The sequence below is a fragment of the Diabrotica undecimpunctata genome, chromosome 7, assembly GCF_040954645.1.
Source record: "Diabrotica undecimpunctata isolate CICGRU chromosome 7, icDiaUnde3, whole genome shotgun sequence".
NCBI lineage: Eukaryota > Metazoa > Arthropoda > Insecta > Coleoptera > Chrysomelidae > Diabrotica > Diabrotica undecimpunctata.
The window spans coordinates 91,855,348-91,872,120 of record NC_092809.1 but is presented as its reverse complement, the minus strand read 5'-3'; the positions used below and the strand labels follow the sequence as shown (position 1 = coordinate 91,872,120).

Genomic DNA, 16,773 nt, shown 5'->3' with positions numbered 1-16,773 from the left:
AACAGACTCCGGTAGCCAAGTTTCGTTCATAACAGACAGGTTAGCCAAAAGAATTTGTTATTCACCCTATACCAGAAATCTTCAAATATCAGGTATAGCTCAAACTTCTTCTGTTTCAAACAAGATGGTAGACCTTAAAATCTATTCAAACACATATCCTGGTAAAAACTTTAATCTGTCCTGTGCTGTCCTCGAAAGCATTACGTGCCAGCATCCACAAGTCGCGCTGGATTTAAATTTATTAAAAATACCAAAAAATATAAAACTTGCAGACCCACATTTCTGTACCCCGTCGGACGTAGACATGCTTTTAGGAGCTGATATTTATTTTGACCTAGTTACTTACGGCTTAATAAAATTAGGCCCCAACCTTCCTATTCTTCAAAAGACTCATTTGGGTTATATTGTAGGTGGAAATATCCCATACTCTCGTTATACAATGTTAGGATCAAATGCGACTCCTTCAAAGAACAATGCTCACTCACATTATTCAAATATTTCGTTACACGTACAAACTGCTGATCTTGATTCTCTTTTAAAGAATTTTTGGGAAATAGAAGAGACTAAACCACTCACTTCTATTCATGCAAAAACATTAACTCCCTCAGAACAGCGAGCTGAGGACATATTCAAATCTTCACTAACAATTCTTCCTAGTGGCAGATTTCAAGTAGACCTACCTCTGAAGACTCCTAATGAATATCAAAAATTAGGTGAATCATTTCATTTGGCAAAAAGACGTTTTTTCAATCTTGAAAAAAGGCTTAACAAATCAGACGAGTTACGGCATCTGTACACAGAATTCATATCAGAATATGTTTCTTTAGGGCATTGTAAATACGTTCCCCTTTCTTAGCTTAATGAATCGTCCGAACATAAGTTTTTTCTCCCACATCATTGTGTTTTCAAGCATGATAGCTTAACTACTCGACTCAGGGTTGTATTTGATGGATCAATGAAATCAACCTCAAATGTGTCTCTCAACGATATTATGCTCAAAGGTTATACTGTACAACCTGATTTGTTTGAAATTCTAATTCGCTTTAGACTTTACAAATATACTCTTATCGCCGACATCGAAAAGATGTTTAGGCAAATAAGAATTAACAGACATTTCTACTAAACATTCTGTGGCGCAATTCCCCGCAAGAAGAATTAAAATGTCTAGAACTTCAGACCGTGACCTACGGCACAAACTCAGCTAGTTTTTTAAGTACTAGGTGTCTTAAAGAGTTGGCAGTTCGAAATAAAGAAAAATACCCATTAGCTGCTGATGCTCTAGAAAATTCTTGTTATGTAGATGATATTTTACATGGTGCAAATGATATCGAGACTTTGTACAAGACTTATAAGCAAGTTTCTACGAGTCTAAATTCCGCTGGGATACCACTCCATAAATGGAGTTCTAATTCTTCCGAGTTTCTCGACTCTATTTCCTCTGAATCTCAAAAATCTAATTATTTAATAAAACCCGACAATTCGTCAAATAAAGTTCTTGGAATATGTTAGAATTCTCAGTCTGACATGTTCTCTATCTCTCTTCCTGACATTTCTAGTGAACCAAAATACACAAAAAGAGAAGTTCTATCAATTATCTCTTCTATTTTTGATCCTCTTGGTCTAATAAATCCGATTACTGTATCTGCCAAGTTGTTAATGCAAAAAATTTGGATATGTAACTTAAATTGGGATGACAAACTCACAGGAGAAATTTCATCAGAATGGTTGAATTTTCTAGCTCACATTCCTGATCTTGCAAAACTCACAATCTCTAGACCTCTGCTCAATCCGCTCAATATTTCTCGAATTGAAATCCATGGTTTCTGCGATGCAAGTATGAAGGCATATGCCTCATGCAACTTAATTACTTCAAAGAGTCGTGTAGCTCCGCTAAAAACCATTTCCCTACCCAGACTTGAATTATTAGGGGCTGTTTTGCTTTCTACTCTGATTTCAAATATCTTTCTTATTATTTCACCAAAGGTTTCTTCCATAGCTTCGGTTAGGCTCTGGACAGACTCCCAAATTGTACTTGCATGGATAAATTCTCACCCTTCTCGTTGGTCAATCTTCGTAGCAAACCGTATAACTCAAATACAGGAGTTAACGCGAACTTATTTATGGAATCACGTAAGTTCTAAAGATAACCCAGCAGATAACCCTGTCTCGCGGTACCACACCGGCCCTGCTGGTAGACAATACATTATGGTGGCATGCCCCATTTTCTAATGAACGCAACCACTAAATTTAATGAATTTGTTCCAAATATTGATATAACAGATATCCCTGAAATAAAAGCCACTTTACACGCTGTAAATAATTCGAAACCTACTCTATATACAACTTTTTGTAAATTCTCATCTTTCACTCGGTTACAAAGAGTAATTGCATATTGCAATAGGTATATTTACAATCTTAAAAATAAAGAAAACAAAAGAAATGGTGTACTTTCGGCTTCCGAATTAATAGAAGCCGAGCAGAGAATAGTTAAAATCATTCAACTAACATTCTTTCAATCAGAATTTAAAGACTTAAAGCATCAAAAAACAATAAAAAATAAGGCTATCTTAAAATTGAATCCATTTATAGACGCATCTGATTTAATAAGAGTTGGTGGACGACTTCGCAATGCAAATGTTTCGTATAATCAAAAATTTCCACTTCTTCTTCCTACAAAATGCCAGGTAGTTAGATCGTTACTTGAAAGAGAACACATTCGCCTATTGCACACAGGCCCTCAAAATACATTGTCAAATATTAGACTCACTTATTGGCCTCTTGATGGACTGAGAGAAATCAAGAGGATCATCTACAAATGTAAGAACTGTTACAGATTTAACGCAAGACCAGCTCATCAAATAATGGCCGATCTACCCAAAGAACGGTTTCAGGTCTCTCGACCATTCACAAATGTCGGCATCGACTACGGGGGCCCATTTCAAATAAAATCTTCAAAACTGCGACGTGCTCCCATTTGTAAGGCTTATATAGCAGTATTCGTATGCCTCGTCACTAAGGCAGTCCATATAGAGCTAGTGTCCAGTCTTAGCACCGAAGCATTCCTACTAACGTTAAAAGGATTCATTTCACGCAGAGGTATTCCTAAAACCATTTATTCGGACAATGCGTCCAACTTTCTTGGAGCTCGTAATCAGTTAAAAGAGCTTTATGACTTTTTTATGGGAACGGATGTTCTACCTACCATAAAAGAATTCGCAGCCTCAACATTAATTGAGTGGAAGTTCATTGCACCTCGATCTCCACATCAGGGTGGAATTTGGGAAGCAGCTATAAAGAGCTGCAAGTATCATTTAGTAAGGATGATGGGCAATAATATTTTTACATTTGAGGAATTAACCACTATTTTGGCTCAAATAGAAGCTGTTTTAAATTCCCGACCCCTCTGTCCATTGTCAGACAGTCCAAATGATTTTTCTTTTCTAACCCCCGCTCATTTTCTCATTGGAAGCAGCATGACTCTCTATCCAGAAAAAGATATCTCGACAAAATCCGAAAATAGTTTATCACTGTGGCAGAAATGCAGCAAAATTCAGCAGCATTTCTGGAAATGTTGGTCTAGGGATTATTTAAATCGCCTCCAAAATAAGCCCAAATGGTTTCTGTCCCAAGAAAACATTAAAGTCGATGATCTTGTACTCCTAATCGATGATAACGCTCCTCCTCTAAAATGGCCACTGGCAAGAGTAATCGAAACACTGCCAGGTAAAGACGGCAGGGTTAGAACTGTAAAACTAAGAACTAAAGACGGAACATTTATAAGATCTGTTGTTAAAGTATGTCCTTTACCCCATACTCATTTAGATGTAGGTCACATCAACGGGGGGACTATGTTGCGTAACAACAGTACTTAATATTTTTAGTCTATTTTTGTATCATATTATTTAGTTTATTTTTGTATCATACTGTATATTAGTTTAGATATATAAAATTTCTTTGTACTAACTAATAATCTGTAAAGCGCCGTTATCTTGCATTTAAATAACTTTCTACATAAGTTTCTAAAACCTTCATAGAATCGTAACAATGAAAGGATTAGTATTTTCCAAATTACCCTCTGACGCATTCCAAAATTCCGCAAGTTGAGACAAATACCCTTATCAGGTAGTTTTTATCAATGATTTGAAAGTTAAAGGTATTTGAAAAATAAACATATCTTTTAATACGTCGAGGGGTCAGGGGGGAGATTTCGGAATGTTTGTGATTGAGGGGAGAGAGTGATCATCAGTATCAGTTCAAATTCCAGCACTGAAGGAGCGTCAGGCTCTACTCGCCCCAGCGGCATATTAGTGTTTTAAACCAGTCGGTATATTAATAAGTTCGTGTCAATATTGTATCACCGACAAGTGTGTATCATATGCAAGTTATCGGCGTTTAAAATACATTGTATTTGTTTAAATATATTTGTTCAAACGTTCTTTTCGAATCTTCATTTTTCCCAGTTTTCTGGGTGGTCCTTCAAAGAAATATATATATAAAGTGAACCTATTTCCCTAAGGAAAAACCTTGTTCCCCAAGGGAAAAAACCAGCGACCTATTACTGGTGCGTGAAACAAAGCCATCAGGACAAAGGTGTAAGGACAAACACCTACATCTTCGCTCACCATCTAAAAACCACATTGCTATGGTTTTTGTTCACTTTCTCATTATCAAGACCTAAACGGGAAATAAGTTTTGAGTATATTTTAGCGAATTTCGGTAACCACATGATTTTAATTTATTTTATCTTAATTAATCTTAATAAACTTGAGAGCGACAACATTTTTGAATGGAGAATGAAAAGACATTTCAAACGATATATCACAAGCCTATACTTCCTATTTTAAAAATTGGGGGTTGTACCTGTCATTATAAGGGGGTTGAAGGTAGGGGTTGCATTTTCACGTTAAAGAATGTCAAGTTATAATTTAAATTTGACGTGTTTCGGGATTTTTTATAAATATGTACAGTAACCTAAATAATGAATTTATTCCATTTGGCTTTTACACACTGTATGTACGTGTTTTGCTTAAACAATAGACTACTTCATACGGTATGGCATTATTATTTTCTTCTAATTTTGCCATTGTCCTATACAACGTTCCACGTTAAGAAAATAACATTGCGGAGATAGGGCCATGTATTTCTTATGGACGATAGAAGCGCAGCGATGCCACGATGAACGCAAGCACGATTCAGGGTTGTATAATTTGTATTTTCGTTTTCACAGACATGAATTAAATTAACGTTTTTTAACGTAATTGACCAAAAGTGATCATTCGAAACAAGAGATGAAAAGTAGGGAAAATGATTTTAATTAAATAAATAGTATTTACAAAAGATAATTTTATTTTATCTTATTTTAATTATACTAACGACAGTTTATTTGTTTTTCGGTAAGAATATCATATACCATGAATCATAGAAATCAGTAGAAAATATTGCTTAGTTAAATCCTGCACTTTGCCGGCTATTAAATATTAAAAAGCAAATAAACGACCCGCTTGGAATGCATATATCTAATTACTAATTGCAACTTAAAATAATACGGTGTGCGTATGTCAGCGATTTTATGTCGTTCTCTGAGACTACATAATGATAATAAGGCTTTGTGGTTCTTCAGTTGTTATTCTGACTTTACAGTTAAATGTTAATTGAAAATGGAAGAATATATCGACAATCTAGTAAACCGCATTCCTGAGAGTTTTGGCAACACTGATCTCCATAAGCCTAATGTTATTTTCTTAACGTGAAACGCTCTATAGCAGTTAAAGTTTTAAATAAATTGGTGTCATGTGATAATGAAGACCCATGCCTTGGATAAAATTCATGATCCAATATTTGTGCAGCAAAAAGTAAGTCGTCATTAGGATTTAATAAACCACCTCTTGAAATAAATTGTATCCAATCCGGCCTGCCAGTAATGCTTATGTTATCCGCTTTACATCCTAAGTTGGAATTTATAGGCAACGTATCCAGCTATTATATTTCAAAGCATCTTGGTTAATTTTTTCTCCGCATTCAAGAAAATTTATTGTAGTGTGATGTGGGTATTAGTTAAAATAGTTAGGTAATGACTGTGAATATTGATTTACACGATTTTATTAAAAGGAAAACCATGTGTTACAATTTAACCTACATCTTACAACAACAAACATATATATCTATCTGTGTCTCTTGTCACCGTTCACTCTCGGTGGACACTGTCATAGTAACTTCGGTGGTATTCAGCCATGGAGCGGTGTGGCTGTTACATCCTTCCCCTTTGCACCACCCTGGCGACTCGCGGGTGGGGCAACAGAGTCTAAGCAGGAATAGAGCTCTACAGGACAGCAATGACAACGTTTTGGTCGGGGTTGTCTACGTCTGGCAATAGGGTCAGGTTCAGGTTCAGCTTCAATTTGACCAAGGTCATCTCCAACAGGGGGGCCCATTTCGCTATCGTCTAACCCAAGGATCAAAGACTCTGGGCAGGAGACCAGTGGAGCAGGAGGGTCGGCTTCTGAGGATTTCAGTGGACGACCTCTTCTACGGAGAGGTTGAACTGGAGCAGGGCACGGATCTTCTGGATCGGCATGGAAAGGCGTCAAGGCTGAGACATGATATTTTCCAGCAGGAACATCCGGAGTGTCGATGTGTGAAACTTCATAGGTTGTAGGGGACAGCATTTTGGTCACCTTGTAGGGTCCGTCACGACGCGGCGCGAACTTCGAAGTTATGGACTTAGACGCGTCACTTAGTGTATGCGAATCGACTAGCACAATATCACCTACTTCGAACGAAACCGAGCGGCGGTGGCAGTCTTTATACTTCTTACGTCTATCTTGGGATTGTTCATGTGTCTCGCGGGCTTCACTAAGAGCTTTACTCAAAGTTATTAGATAGGGCGTGATTTGTGGCACGAAGTTGTCCTTGGCTATGATGCTTCGAAAATCACGATTTGCATCATCAGGAGTTCGTAACTCGCGACCGAACGTGAGGTACGCAGGAGTGAAACCGGTTGAGTCGCACTTCACAGTGTTCATCGCGAACCGTATAGCGGGTAACTTTTCAGACCAAGACGAATGGTCATTATTTGTTAGAATAGCTAACTGAGTTTTAATGTCTCTATTTTTTCGTTCGACGGGGTTAGCTTCCGGGTGGTATACAGGTATAAGGTTCTGTTGGTACCCAAAACAATGCGCCACTTGCTGCATTACCGCACTCACGAACTGAGTACCGTTGTCACTGACGACTCGACGAGGGATTCCGTATCGTAAGATTATGTTGTCTATGAAACACTTGGCGCAGGCAGCGGCAGTAGCAGATTCTAACGGAAATAATTCTACCCAACGACTAGCAGTGTCTTCCACTACCAGAATCCATGTATAAACTTGAGGAGAGAGGGGCAAAGGCCCAAATAAATCAATAGATAGCACTTCAAACCTCTGGGACTGAACAGGGGTTTGTAGGAGACCAGCGGGTTTGAGGTTAGAGACTTTATAGCGTTGGCACTCAAGACATTTACTTACATGGTCAGAGATAATTTTCTTCATTCCAGGCCAATAGTAGCGTTTTATTATTCTTTGATATGTCTTCTCCACTCCATAATGACCAGCAGTAGCGGAATCATGGTACTCATGCAGTATGTGAGGAATACGTGTACTAGCCGCTACCAATTGGGGCTCTTCTTCATCTACTTCAGGAGTATAACGGTATAATATCCCATTGTTCATGATATATCCTCTTTCTGCCCACCTCTTGAAATCTACGCTTGTGTCAGAAGAGGGATCTTCTAAACATCTAATAATCTTGGCAACATCTGGATCATTAAGCTGCTCTTCTCGAACATCAGCAACACTAAGAGTTGGAAAATCTACTCTTACTAGATGAACTTCAGCTATGATGGGAACTTCTGTCATGGGAGGCCTTGATAGAGTATCTGCGATTACATTTTTTCTTCCTGTGATATATTCTATTTTTAGGTCATATGGCATGAGCTCTAAAGCCCATCGAGCGAACCGTCCAGTAGGGGACTTTAAGGTCATTAGCCATTTTAAGGCTTGGTGATCACTTTGCACTATTGTAGTAGCGCCTTCTAAGTATCCTCGAAATTTCTTCACTGCCCAAACCACAGCGAGAGCTTCTCGTTCTGTAGTGTTATAGTTTTGTTCAGCAGGAGTCAGGAGTCTCGAAGCATACTCTACAGGTCGTTCGTTCTCTTTCTCCCCCTGGAGAAGACATGCCCCCAAAGCATAATTGCTAGCATCTGTACGAAGTATATAAGGTAAATTGCAGTCAGCTTGTCGTAGGATTGGGGCGGAACACAATAATTGTTTCAGACATTCAAAGGCCTCTTGTTGTTCTGCTCCCCAGGTCCATTTCACATTTTTCTTGGTTAAATTCGACAAAGGTTTAGCAACATGGGAGAAATTTTCGATGAATCTACGGAACCATGAGCATGTTTGCAGGAATTTTAGCAGTTGAGTAACATTTAGGGGTGGTGGCATGTTTAATATAGCAGATACTTTATTTTCACTTAGCTGGATACCCAAAGGTGAAAGGATGTGTCCGAGATATAGGACTTCCTCACAGGCGAATGAACATTTTGCTCTATTTAGACATAATTTAAATAGGCGCATCCGGTTGAATACTTGTTTCAAATCGTCTATGTGATCAGAGAAGGATGGGGATAATATTATCAGATCATCTAAATAAGCTAGGATATTCAGATTTTGAAGACCAGCACGAAATTTATCAATCATCCTTTGGAAACTAGCGGGACTGTTACACATACCAAAGGGCATGCGTGTGTAACGAAAGGTGCCAAATGGACACACGAAGGCTGTTTTGTCACGATCAGCTGTTCGTACAGAGATTTGATGATAACCATATTTTAAGTCGAGGGTAGTCATAAATCGGGTTTCCTTTACTGCATGCAAAATATCTTCAATACGTGGCAGAGGGTACTTATCTGCACGTGTTATTGCGTTTAAGCGTCGATAGTCTACTGTTAATCTGATACCTCCATCTCTCTTAGGCACAAGTACCACAGGTGAAGCATATGGGGACTCACACTCTTCGATTATGCCTTGAGCCAAAAGTTTATCTAGTTCCTGACGCAGTAATTGCCTTTTGGGCTCTGACATACGGTAAGGTGGAACAGATATTGGTACATCATCAACCAATACAATGGAGTGTTCAGCATATGGAGTAGGGTCTATATTATATACGAATAAATCAGAATTTTCCTTAACAATGTTGTTAAGATTGGATCTTTCTTCTAAGGATAGAGAAATTCCTTCATCTACTCGTAGTTCTAAATGAGCAAGAGTAACGCTATTGACCTGGCAAGGAGAGCTGACCTGAGCTGGATCTGGAGCAAATGTGTGGGGGATATTAGGGACATCACCATAAAACCATGAGTCATTAGGAATGTCTAGAATGATGTTAGCTTTTCTTAAGAAGTCTGCCCCCAGTAAGGTACGACTATTTGTGTGTGTGGGCACAGAAATTAAGGAAATGCTATGAGAGCGATTTTGTAAATTAACAACTAAATCAAAGACCAAAACAGTAGTAGAAGTAGTCCTACCATCCGCTAGGGTCATGTCTACACTTTTTGTGGAAAAGGGTACCTCATCCTTCAAGAGGATATCTCTTAGCTGAGAGCCAGCAATACTGCACTGTGCTCCCGAATCAAGATAACAATGACCTACATGACCTTCGATAGTGACCTGAACAATGGGTTTAGTTGATAGGTTTGTGGCAAACTGTTGGTCGACATTAACTGTTTCAGCAAGCATAAATTCAGATACTGCTGAGGATTTACTGGATGATTTGCATTTTGGACAATTACTCTTAATGAATCCAGGAGTCTTACATCCATAACACGAAATCTGATTCGAAGTGGAAAAGGTTGGTTTAGTGATAGTACGAGAAGTTACTAAAGGAGGATTAGGTTTGGGCTCAACCGAAGATTTTCGAGAATCTGCTTCCCTGGTTCTGGCTGCGGCCAAGTTTCGACATTCATCCTTCACGTGACCTGGATTTTTGCAAAAGCTACACCGTACCCGTTTTGATTCGTTTTCGTTTTTAATGTTTATTTCCGGATTTTCATACGATTCTTCAGTTTGCCTCGCTTCTTTTAAGAGTTCGCTAAATGTATTGATCTTATCACGTGCTACTTTTTCACGTATTCTCCTATGCAACAAACCGTATACCATATCTAATTGAGTGGCTTCGGTTAATGTATCTGCCGGTAACTGAGCTATTATTGCGCGCGCTTTGCATACAAAAATGTCACACGGAGTTTTAGCATCTTGTTCCGTCAAAAACAGTTCCCGATACACTCTGTAGGCTGGTTTTTGAGGTCCAAAAGTCGATCGTAATAAATTAATGGCGCTGGCCCACGTGTTTACCGTATTTTTAACACCTTGAAACCACGTGGCGGCGAAACCGTCTAGCAGCATGGGTATACCCTTTAATGCGTTCGCGTCAGATACGTGGGTGCACTCTTTATAGATCTCGACCGCATCTATAAAAGCTTTTACATCAGCCCCCTTTGATCCATCGAAGCGAGAAGCGCATTTTGCTAAACTACCTGAGTCCGAAATAGGCCTTGCTATTGTATTTAATAAGGCTTGAAACTGTTCGCTTGTTAAATTTACCGAAGACATTTCTGCTGATGTTGATTCGCTTGAACTAAAAACCGTCGTCGACCTAAGCGAATAACTGTGTTTATCGTTTGTTGCCGTGATTGCAAGTTTAACACAAAAATAGTAATAAAAATTAAAGGCTTACAGTTTCTGTTGCTTATTTCTTGTAAATACCCTTGAATGGAAGCTTGATATTCCCACAGGATGTTTCTGAATGGCCTAGTGGAAGATTGATATTCCCACAGGATGTTTTGAATGGTCTGTAGTGGAAGATTGATATTCCCACAGGATGTTTTTGGATGGTCTGTGCGGAGTTTCCACAGCAGTCACATACACAGTAGATTTATTGTTGTGAAGCACTAAACTAAGTGAAAATGTCCACTAATCACCTTACAATGGCGGGAGCAAAAACACTTTTTTTCTGTTCACAATGAAACTTTACGATTTTAACAGTACGAACTACACTTTAAACTATTTTGCCCCACGTTGGGCGCCAGTTGTGATGTGGGTATTAGTTAAAATAGTTAGGTAATGACTGTGAATATTGATTTACACGATTTTATTAAAAGGAAAACCATGTGTTACAATTTAACCTACATCTTACAACAACAAACATATATATCTATCTGTGTCTCTTGTCACCGTTCACTCTCGGTGGACACTGTCATAGTAACTTCGGTGGTATTCAGCCATGGAGCGGTGTGGCTGTTACAGTAGGAACAGCATCAGGTTTAAGGTTCCTAATACGGGCTTTACACCAACAATAAATTCACGAAGAAATTCATGAATTTATTCATCAATTTCTGTGTCAATAAATTCGTGAATTTCTTGGATGTAAAAGTTTCTTTGACTTCAAATAAATTTTTACATCAAGTGTCATTATTTCAGTAGTACCAATGGTTTTATTATTGGATGTTATTTATTGTTGTTTGTTTGAATAAAGACACAGTTTTAAATATATTTTGGATTTGGAAATATAATCAGAAAACAATATCGTTTATGCTGAATTTGGTAAAGAGTAAGAGCTTGAACAAGAGGTAAAAATTAGTGGAAATTACATGTAATTAGTGAAAACTGTTGATTTTGGACACAGAAGATAATTTCAAATAACTTTAATAAGGACAACATATGAAAGCCTTTATTTAAATACAATACCTGCCTGCACCAAGTCGAAGTAAAGAAGAAAGAAAGGTATAATACTTTTTATAATCTTTTAACCACTATTCATAATATATTCTCAAGAGATACCTAATAAATGGGTATGTTTATTGTTAGAATATTGAGATGTGTACAATTCTAATCAAAATGAGAAGTTGTAAAGAAATGAATACTTAAAAACAAATAAAAAATGGAAATAACCAGTAATACTTTACCACTAGTTTGTGAGCTGATTCTTTACAATTTTAATAATTTGTCTAACATATTACAATTTGCTTTATTGAATAGTAGGGTAGGGTAGGACTAAACTAAATATATAAAAATACAATCATTTTTAAATATAATATAATTTAAATGGTAAATGAAGAATCATAATAACAGGAATAAAAGCTAGTTTTAATATTTGTTATACACAAACAACTATTTTTTTCTAAATAAAAAATCGTATTTACAGATTTTATTCGTAGGATATGGAATCCTGCATTTTTAAAGAAAGATAGTCAACTTTGGAAGGAAACTATGAATAATAAAGTATAAGAGTAAGAAGAATTAATAGGAAAGAATAAAATTAGTAGCAGGCCAAAGTCTTCATGTAGAAAAAGTGGAGAAGAGAACACAACAGAAACATGTCAGAGAAATGGAACTGGCAGAAGACATGAATTAAAAAGAAATAGATTTATTAGGTTTAAAAATTAGATTATTCAAAGAAAAATTTAATAAAAAATTTATAAAGAAATTATAGGTATATTAATGATCCTTCTGATGTTTTCCCATAACAAAAATATTTTATAGGGCTCTCAAACATCTTCAACTTAAGTTCAATAATGTCTTTATTTAGCAATTCATCTTCAAAATTGTCTCCACTTTGATTTTTCAATTGAATCATTTCAACTGTACAGCCACTTCCATTGACTAAAATGGGAAACTTTCTTCTTCCATACACATTTTGTTACATATCTGGAATTCATTATACAAAATTTCAGGATGTCTTAGTGAATTGTTTCAGTGGACTTCTGAATGTGAATTTAAAACGTTATCAATAATATAGAATAATCCATATCTGGTTCTAAAAAATAGATCAATGGACTCAATGCAAAGTTAATTTAACTTAAATCCTATCAATACTACAGAATTATCCATACCGGTTCCATTCAATACTGGGTTCAAAAAGAAAATATATCCAGCGAGTATCAGAATTTAAAATCAATCTTTGATATATTTAGAGCATTTATTGTAAATTTTTAGAATTCCATGATACATCATTGATATTATTTGGATAATTAATGATTTATAACTCTTTTTTGCAAGTTGCTATTTTTGAGAATCATGAGTCGAATATGAAAACTTAGCTACTATCTCCATACTTTTCATTTCGCAATCTTATAATACTTGGCATTTTAAAGAAAGCCATCCTTTCCTGTTTCAGAAATCAATAGCACCCATTTAATCAATTTTTAAACTTTCAAGATGATAAAAACATTTACCTAATGACTAGACCAAGTAAAAGATAGGAGTGAAGAAAAAGGTAGAATTATATAATCTTTTATTAACAAATATTTAAGTACTATATACAAGGTGGTCCAGAATTATGTACATTAATTTCTAGAGCTCATAGTACGTCCAAAAATAAGGGTACTTCTTTATGTACACTTTTTTATAAAACTGAATAATAAGGGAGATACAACCCTTTAAAGGGGTGAATTGAAATTCTTATTTTTTCAAATATCTTCCAAACGGTTTTGAATACGGAGTTCATATTTTGGGAGTGATTATAAGACGTTAGGATAATTAATTTCATGTCACCACCTACCACATCCTATATTAATACAGGGTAGTTTTGGAGGATAAGTGGGGGTTATTGCGTCACATGTTTTTTAATTTTTACATATTTTAAAAATATATTTTAAGAATTGTTTCCTTAGACTTTTCTACGCAAAAAAGGTGCTCTTGTAATATTTCGATAGATATCACCGTTTTCGATTTATTTAAACTCGAAGGTATACATGTATTTTATTGTAATCGTTACATTTCTTAATATTCATCAAGTATGCTTTGGAATTGACACTTGTGTTAGCAATAATATTACTAATTAATGGAAAACTTAATTAATACTTAACATTTAATTATTGGCGAAAATAATATTTCACAACAACTGTTCAAAATGTCCTCCATTTTGTTGAATACATAATCTTATTCTTTTATTTAGCGAACGCATTAATCCATTTAATGTTACTGGATCGTTTTGTAAATCGGTAAATACTTGTTCAATTTTGTCTCTTAACTCATTTACTGTATTAATTGGAGTGTTATACACTTTTGATTTCAAATAACTCCATACTGTAAAGTCCATTGGATTAAGATCACAACTACGAGCAGGCCAATGAATCGGTGCATCCGCACCCCGGCCTATCCACCTATTAGGGAAATGTTCATGTAACCACCTTCTACAAATTCTTGTGTAATGTGGTGTAGCACCATCATGCATGAAAAACATGTTTCTTCGTATTTGTAATGGAATATCTTCCAAAATATCATGTATATAATATAATATATTCTCAAAGCATTAAATAAATAATATTTGAAAAAAAGATGTAAGAAAGGGAAAAGTAAACAATTTTTTAATAAACTAGAGTTTTCTATCTCGAAATTGTATGTTTTTCCTAAAAAAAAAATACATATTATTTTCTGTCTTTTATTATAGAATATTAAACTTACCTCTTTTCCATAACTATTACTTGACACGACTTAAAAATGCAAAGTTCAATTTGGTTCAAATGGTTCAATAATCAAAAGCAAAATAATTATTATCCCTACTTCGCGCCAAATCTACACAGGTTGGTGACACTGAATTCACGTCCAATAAATGTGAAAAATAGAACATGTTCTATTTCGTCAATTTCTTCACGAATTTATTCATGAGTTATTCACGGCAAAATTGGATGTCAAATTGTGCTTTACACACGTCAAATTTGACCTTGAAGCGACTTCATGAATTTCTTCGTGAATTTATTGTTGGTGTAAAGCCCGTATTATACTTGGCGGCATAAAATTTGAAAAATATCTTTGTTTTATAGATATTTCAAAACAATTCTCATCGAAATGTGTTGGACAGATGCATGCTGTAGGGTATTTAAAATATTATTTTATATATTATATGCTATATTCAAAAATAATTGTCACATACAAAAACGGCACACCCAGGCATAACCATAATTATTTAGTTTTATACACAAACATTAATTTCAAATAAATCACCGGCGCATTAATATAATATCTAAACGTTAACAAAAGCTACGAATAGCTATCTAATAGCATACCGGTGTACAAGGTTAGTAGATGTTAAGTATCTTACTTAAATATCTACTAACCTTGACCGGTGTAAGTGTATCGTGCTCTGATCTGAGGGTGGACATTCTGATTTATATTTATTCTGTGGTACAGTGCATGCAAATCAATGACATGCAAATGCATTGATGGCGAATACTCTCACATATAATATGCATCGAGTTAGATTCTAACTCGATAATAATATGTAAGCCAATAAAAAGAAGAAGATATCACCATTTCATGTCATGTCAAGTACATAACTCGTTGTCTGGTTCACGAGAGGCTAATTCGCCCAAGTGATGCCGACGTTGCCAAATGGTGATGTGTTGGTCTCTATGTTTATACGTCCATGGTTGGTCTTCTGTCAGTCACAACCACAAGGCAATGTGAAATGTGAAGGTATGTGATTTAATTAAATTTGAAAAAAAAAAACAGACTTTGAAAACTGGAAATGAGAAATCGAACTTGCAAACAATTGCTCTGACATTTTAAAAAGTAAATGTAACAGTACCACTGTAGAAATACTTTATTTTAATTGTAATAGAAGTAAATCAAATACGTTAAAATATTTAACTGAATAATTAAATATTCATAGATTTATTCTTTATAGGTTATGTCCCAAAAAATACAACAAAGATCTAGATTACAAAAGGGTCAAAAAAGGGTAATGTACAAGTACAATTAAAGTAATTATAGGAAACAACACAATTCTTGTAGAATGGCAAAAACATCATTATGGTCATACCAGAGAATTTCTTTAGTCATACTTTTGATTCACAACATATCAATTTAGAAAAGAAAGATAAGAACATAATAGGTTCAAAGCTAATAATCGGAGTCCCACAGCGAAGGTAAAAAAATTGTCTTTCTTTTTTTTCTGACTTACAAAATTCTCTCCGAGTGTATTAAACATTTAATTCTGGTCGTTTTAGAATTCTAGAAACTAAAAACACATATTGATTCACAAATCAGATTTTTTCAGTAGATAGATAGAGTTCCTTCTGGAGCGGAAGTGACGTCACACGTCGATCGTCAAGCGTACGTATCCTCATGGGTCAAGGCCACGCCCCCCTCGTGACGTAGGAACGAGTCTAGGGTCTCGAGGCCACGCCCCTCGACCAATGGTGACGTAGGAACGTACCTCGTGTCTCTAGACCACGCCCCTCGGCCAATGGTGGCGTAGGAACGTCCCCCCATGTCTTGCTGACCAATGGTGGACGTCCTCGTGACGTCGGAACGTGTCGTCGACCAATGGCAGCATAGCAGCGTCAGTGGTGGGAATAGCAACACCCCCAGCGACCAATGACAGCTCAGAATTTGAATAAACATCATAGAAATGGCGGTATAGCGATGAGGGACCAATGGTGACATAGTAACGCCCTCCTCGTGACGTCGGAACGTGTCGTCGACCAATGACAGCATAGCAGCGTCAGTGGTGAGAATATCAGGCCAATGGTGGCATAGTAACGCCCTCCTCGTGACGTCGGAACGTGTCGTCGACCAATGACAGCATAGCAGCGTCAGTGGTGGGAATAGCAGGCCAATGGTGGCATAGGAACGTCCCCCAATGTCTTGCTGACCAATGGAGGACGTCCTCGTGACGTCGGAACGTGTCGTCGACCAATGACAGCATAGCAGCGTCAGTGGTGGGAATAGC

General features: G+C 36.5%; 1 protein-coding gene and 2 long non-coding RNA genes across 3 annotated transcripts; all 3 read left to right on the top strand.

Moving 5' to 3' along the window:
* The first annotated feature begins 2,213 nt into the window (after nucleotides 1-2,213).
* On the top strand, nucleotides 2,214-3,872 carry LOC140446544 (uncharacterized). Its single transcript, XM_072539108.1, has one exon. It carries the CDS (start codon nucleotides 2,214-2,216, stop codon nucleotides 3,870-3,872), a length of 1,659 nt encoding a protein of 552 aa, XP_072395209.1.
* A 7,750-nt stretch (nucleotides 3,873-11,622) lies between these two features.
* Nucleotides 11,623-12,525, top strand: LOC140446852 (uncharacterized). The gene is made up of 2 exons (XR_011951521.1): nucleotides 11,623-11,822; nucleotides 12,257-12,525. It is a non-coding gene; the product is annotated as an uncharacterized lncRNA (long non-coding RNA).
* A 3,007-nt stretch (nucleotides 12,526-15,532) lies between these two features.
* Nucleotides 15,533-16,066, top strand: LOC140446851 (uncharacterized). The gene is made up of 3 exons (XR_011951520.1): nucleotides 15,533-15,611; nucleotides 15,727-15,967; nucleotides 16,049-16,066. It is a non-coding gene; the product is annotated as an uncharacterized lncRNA (long non-coding RNA).
* Nucleotides 16,067-16,773: the final 707 nt, after the last annotated feature.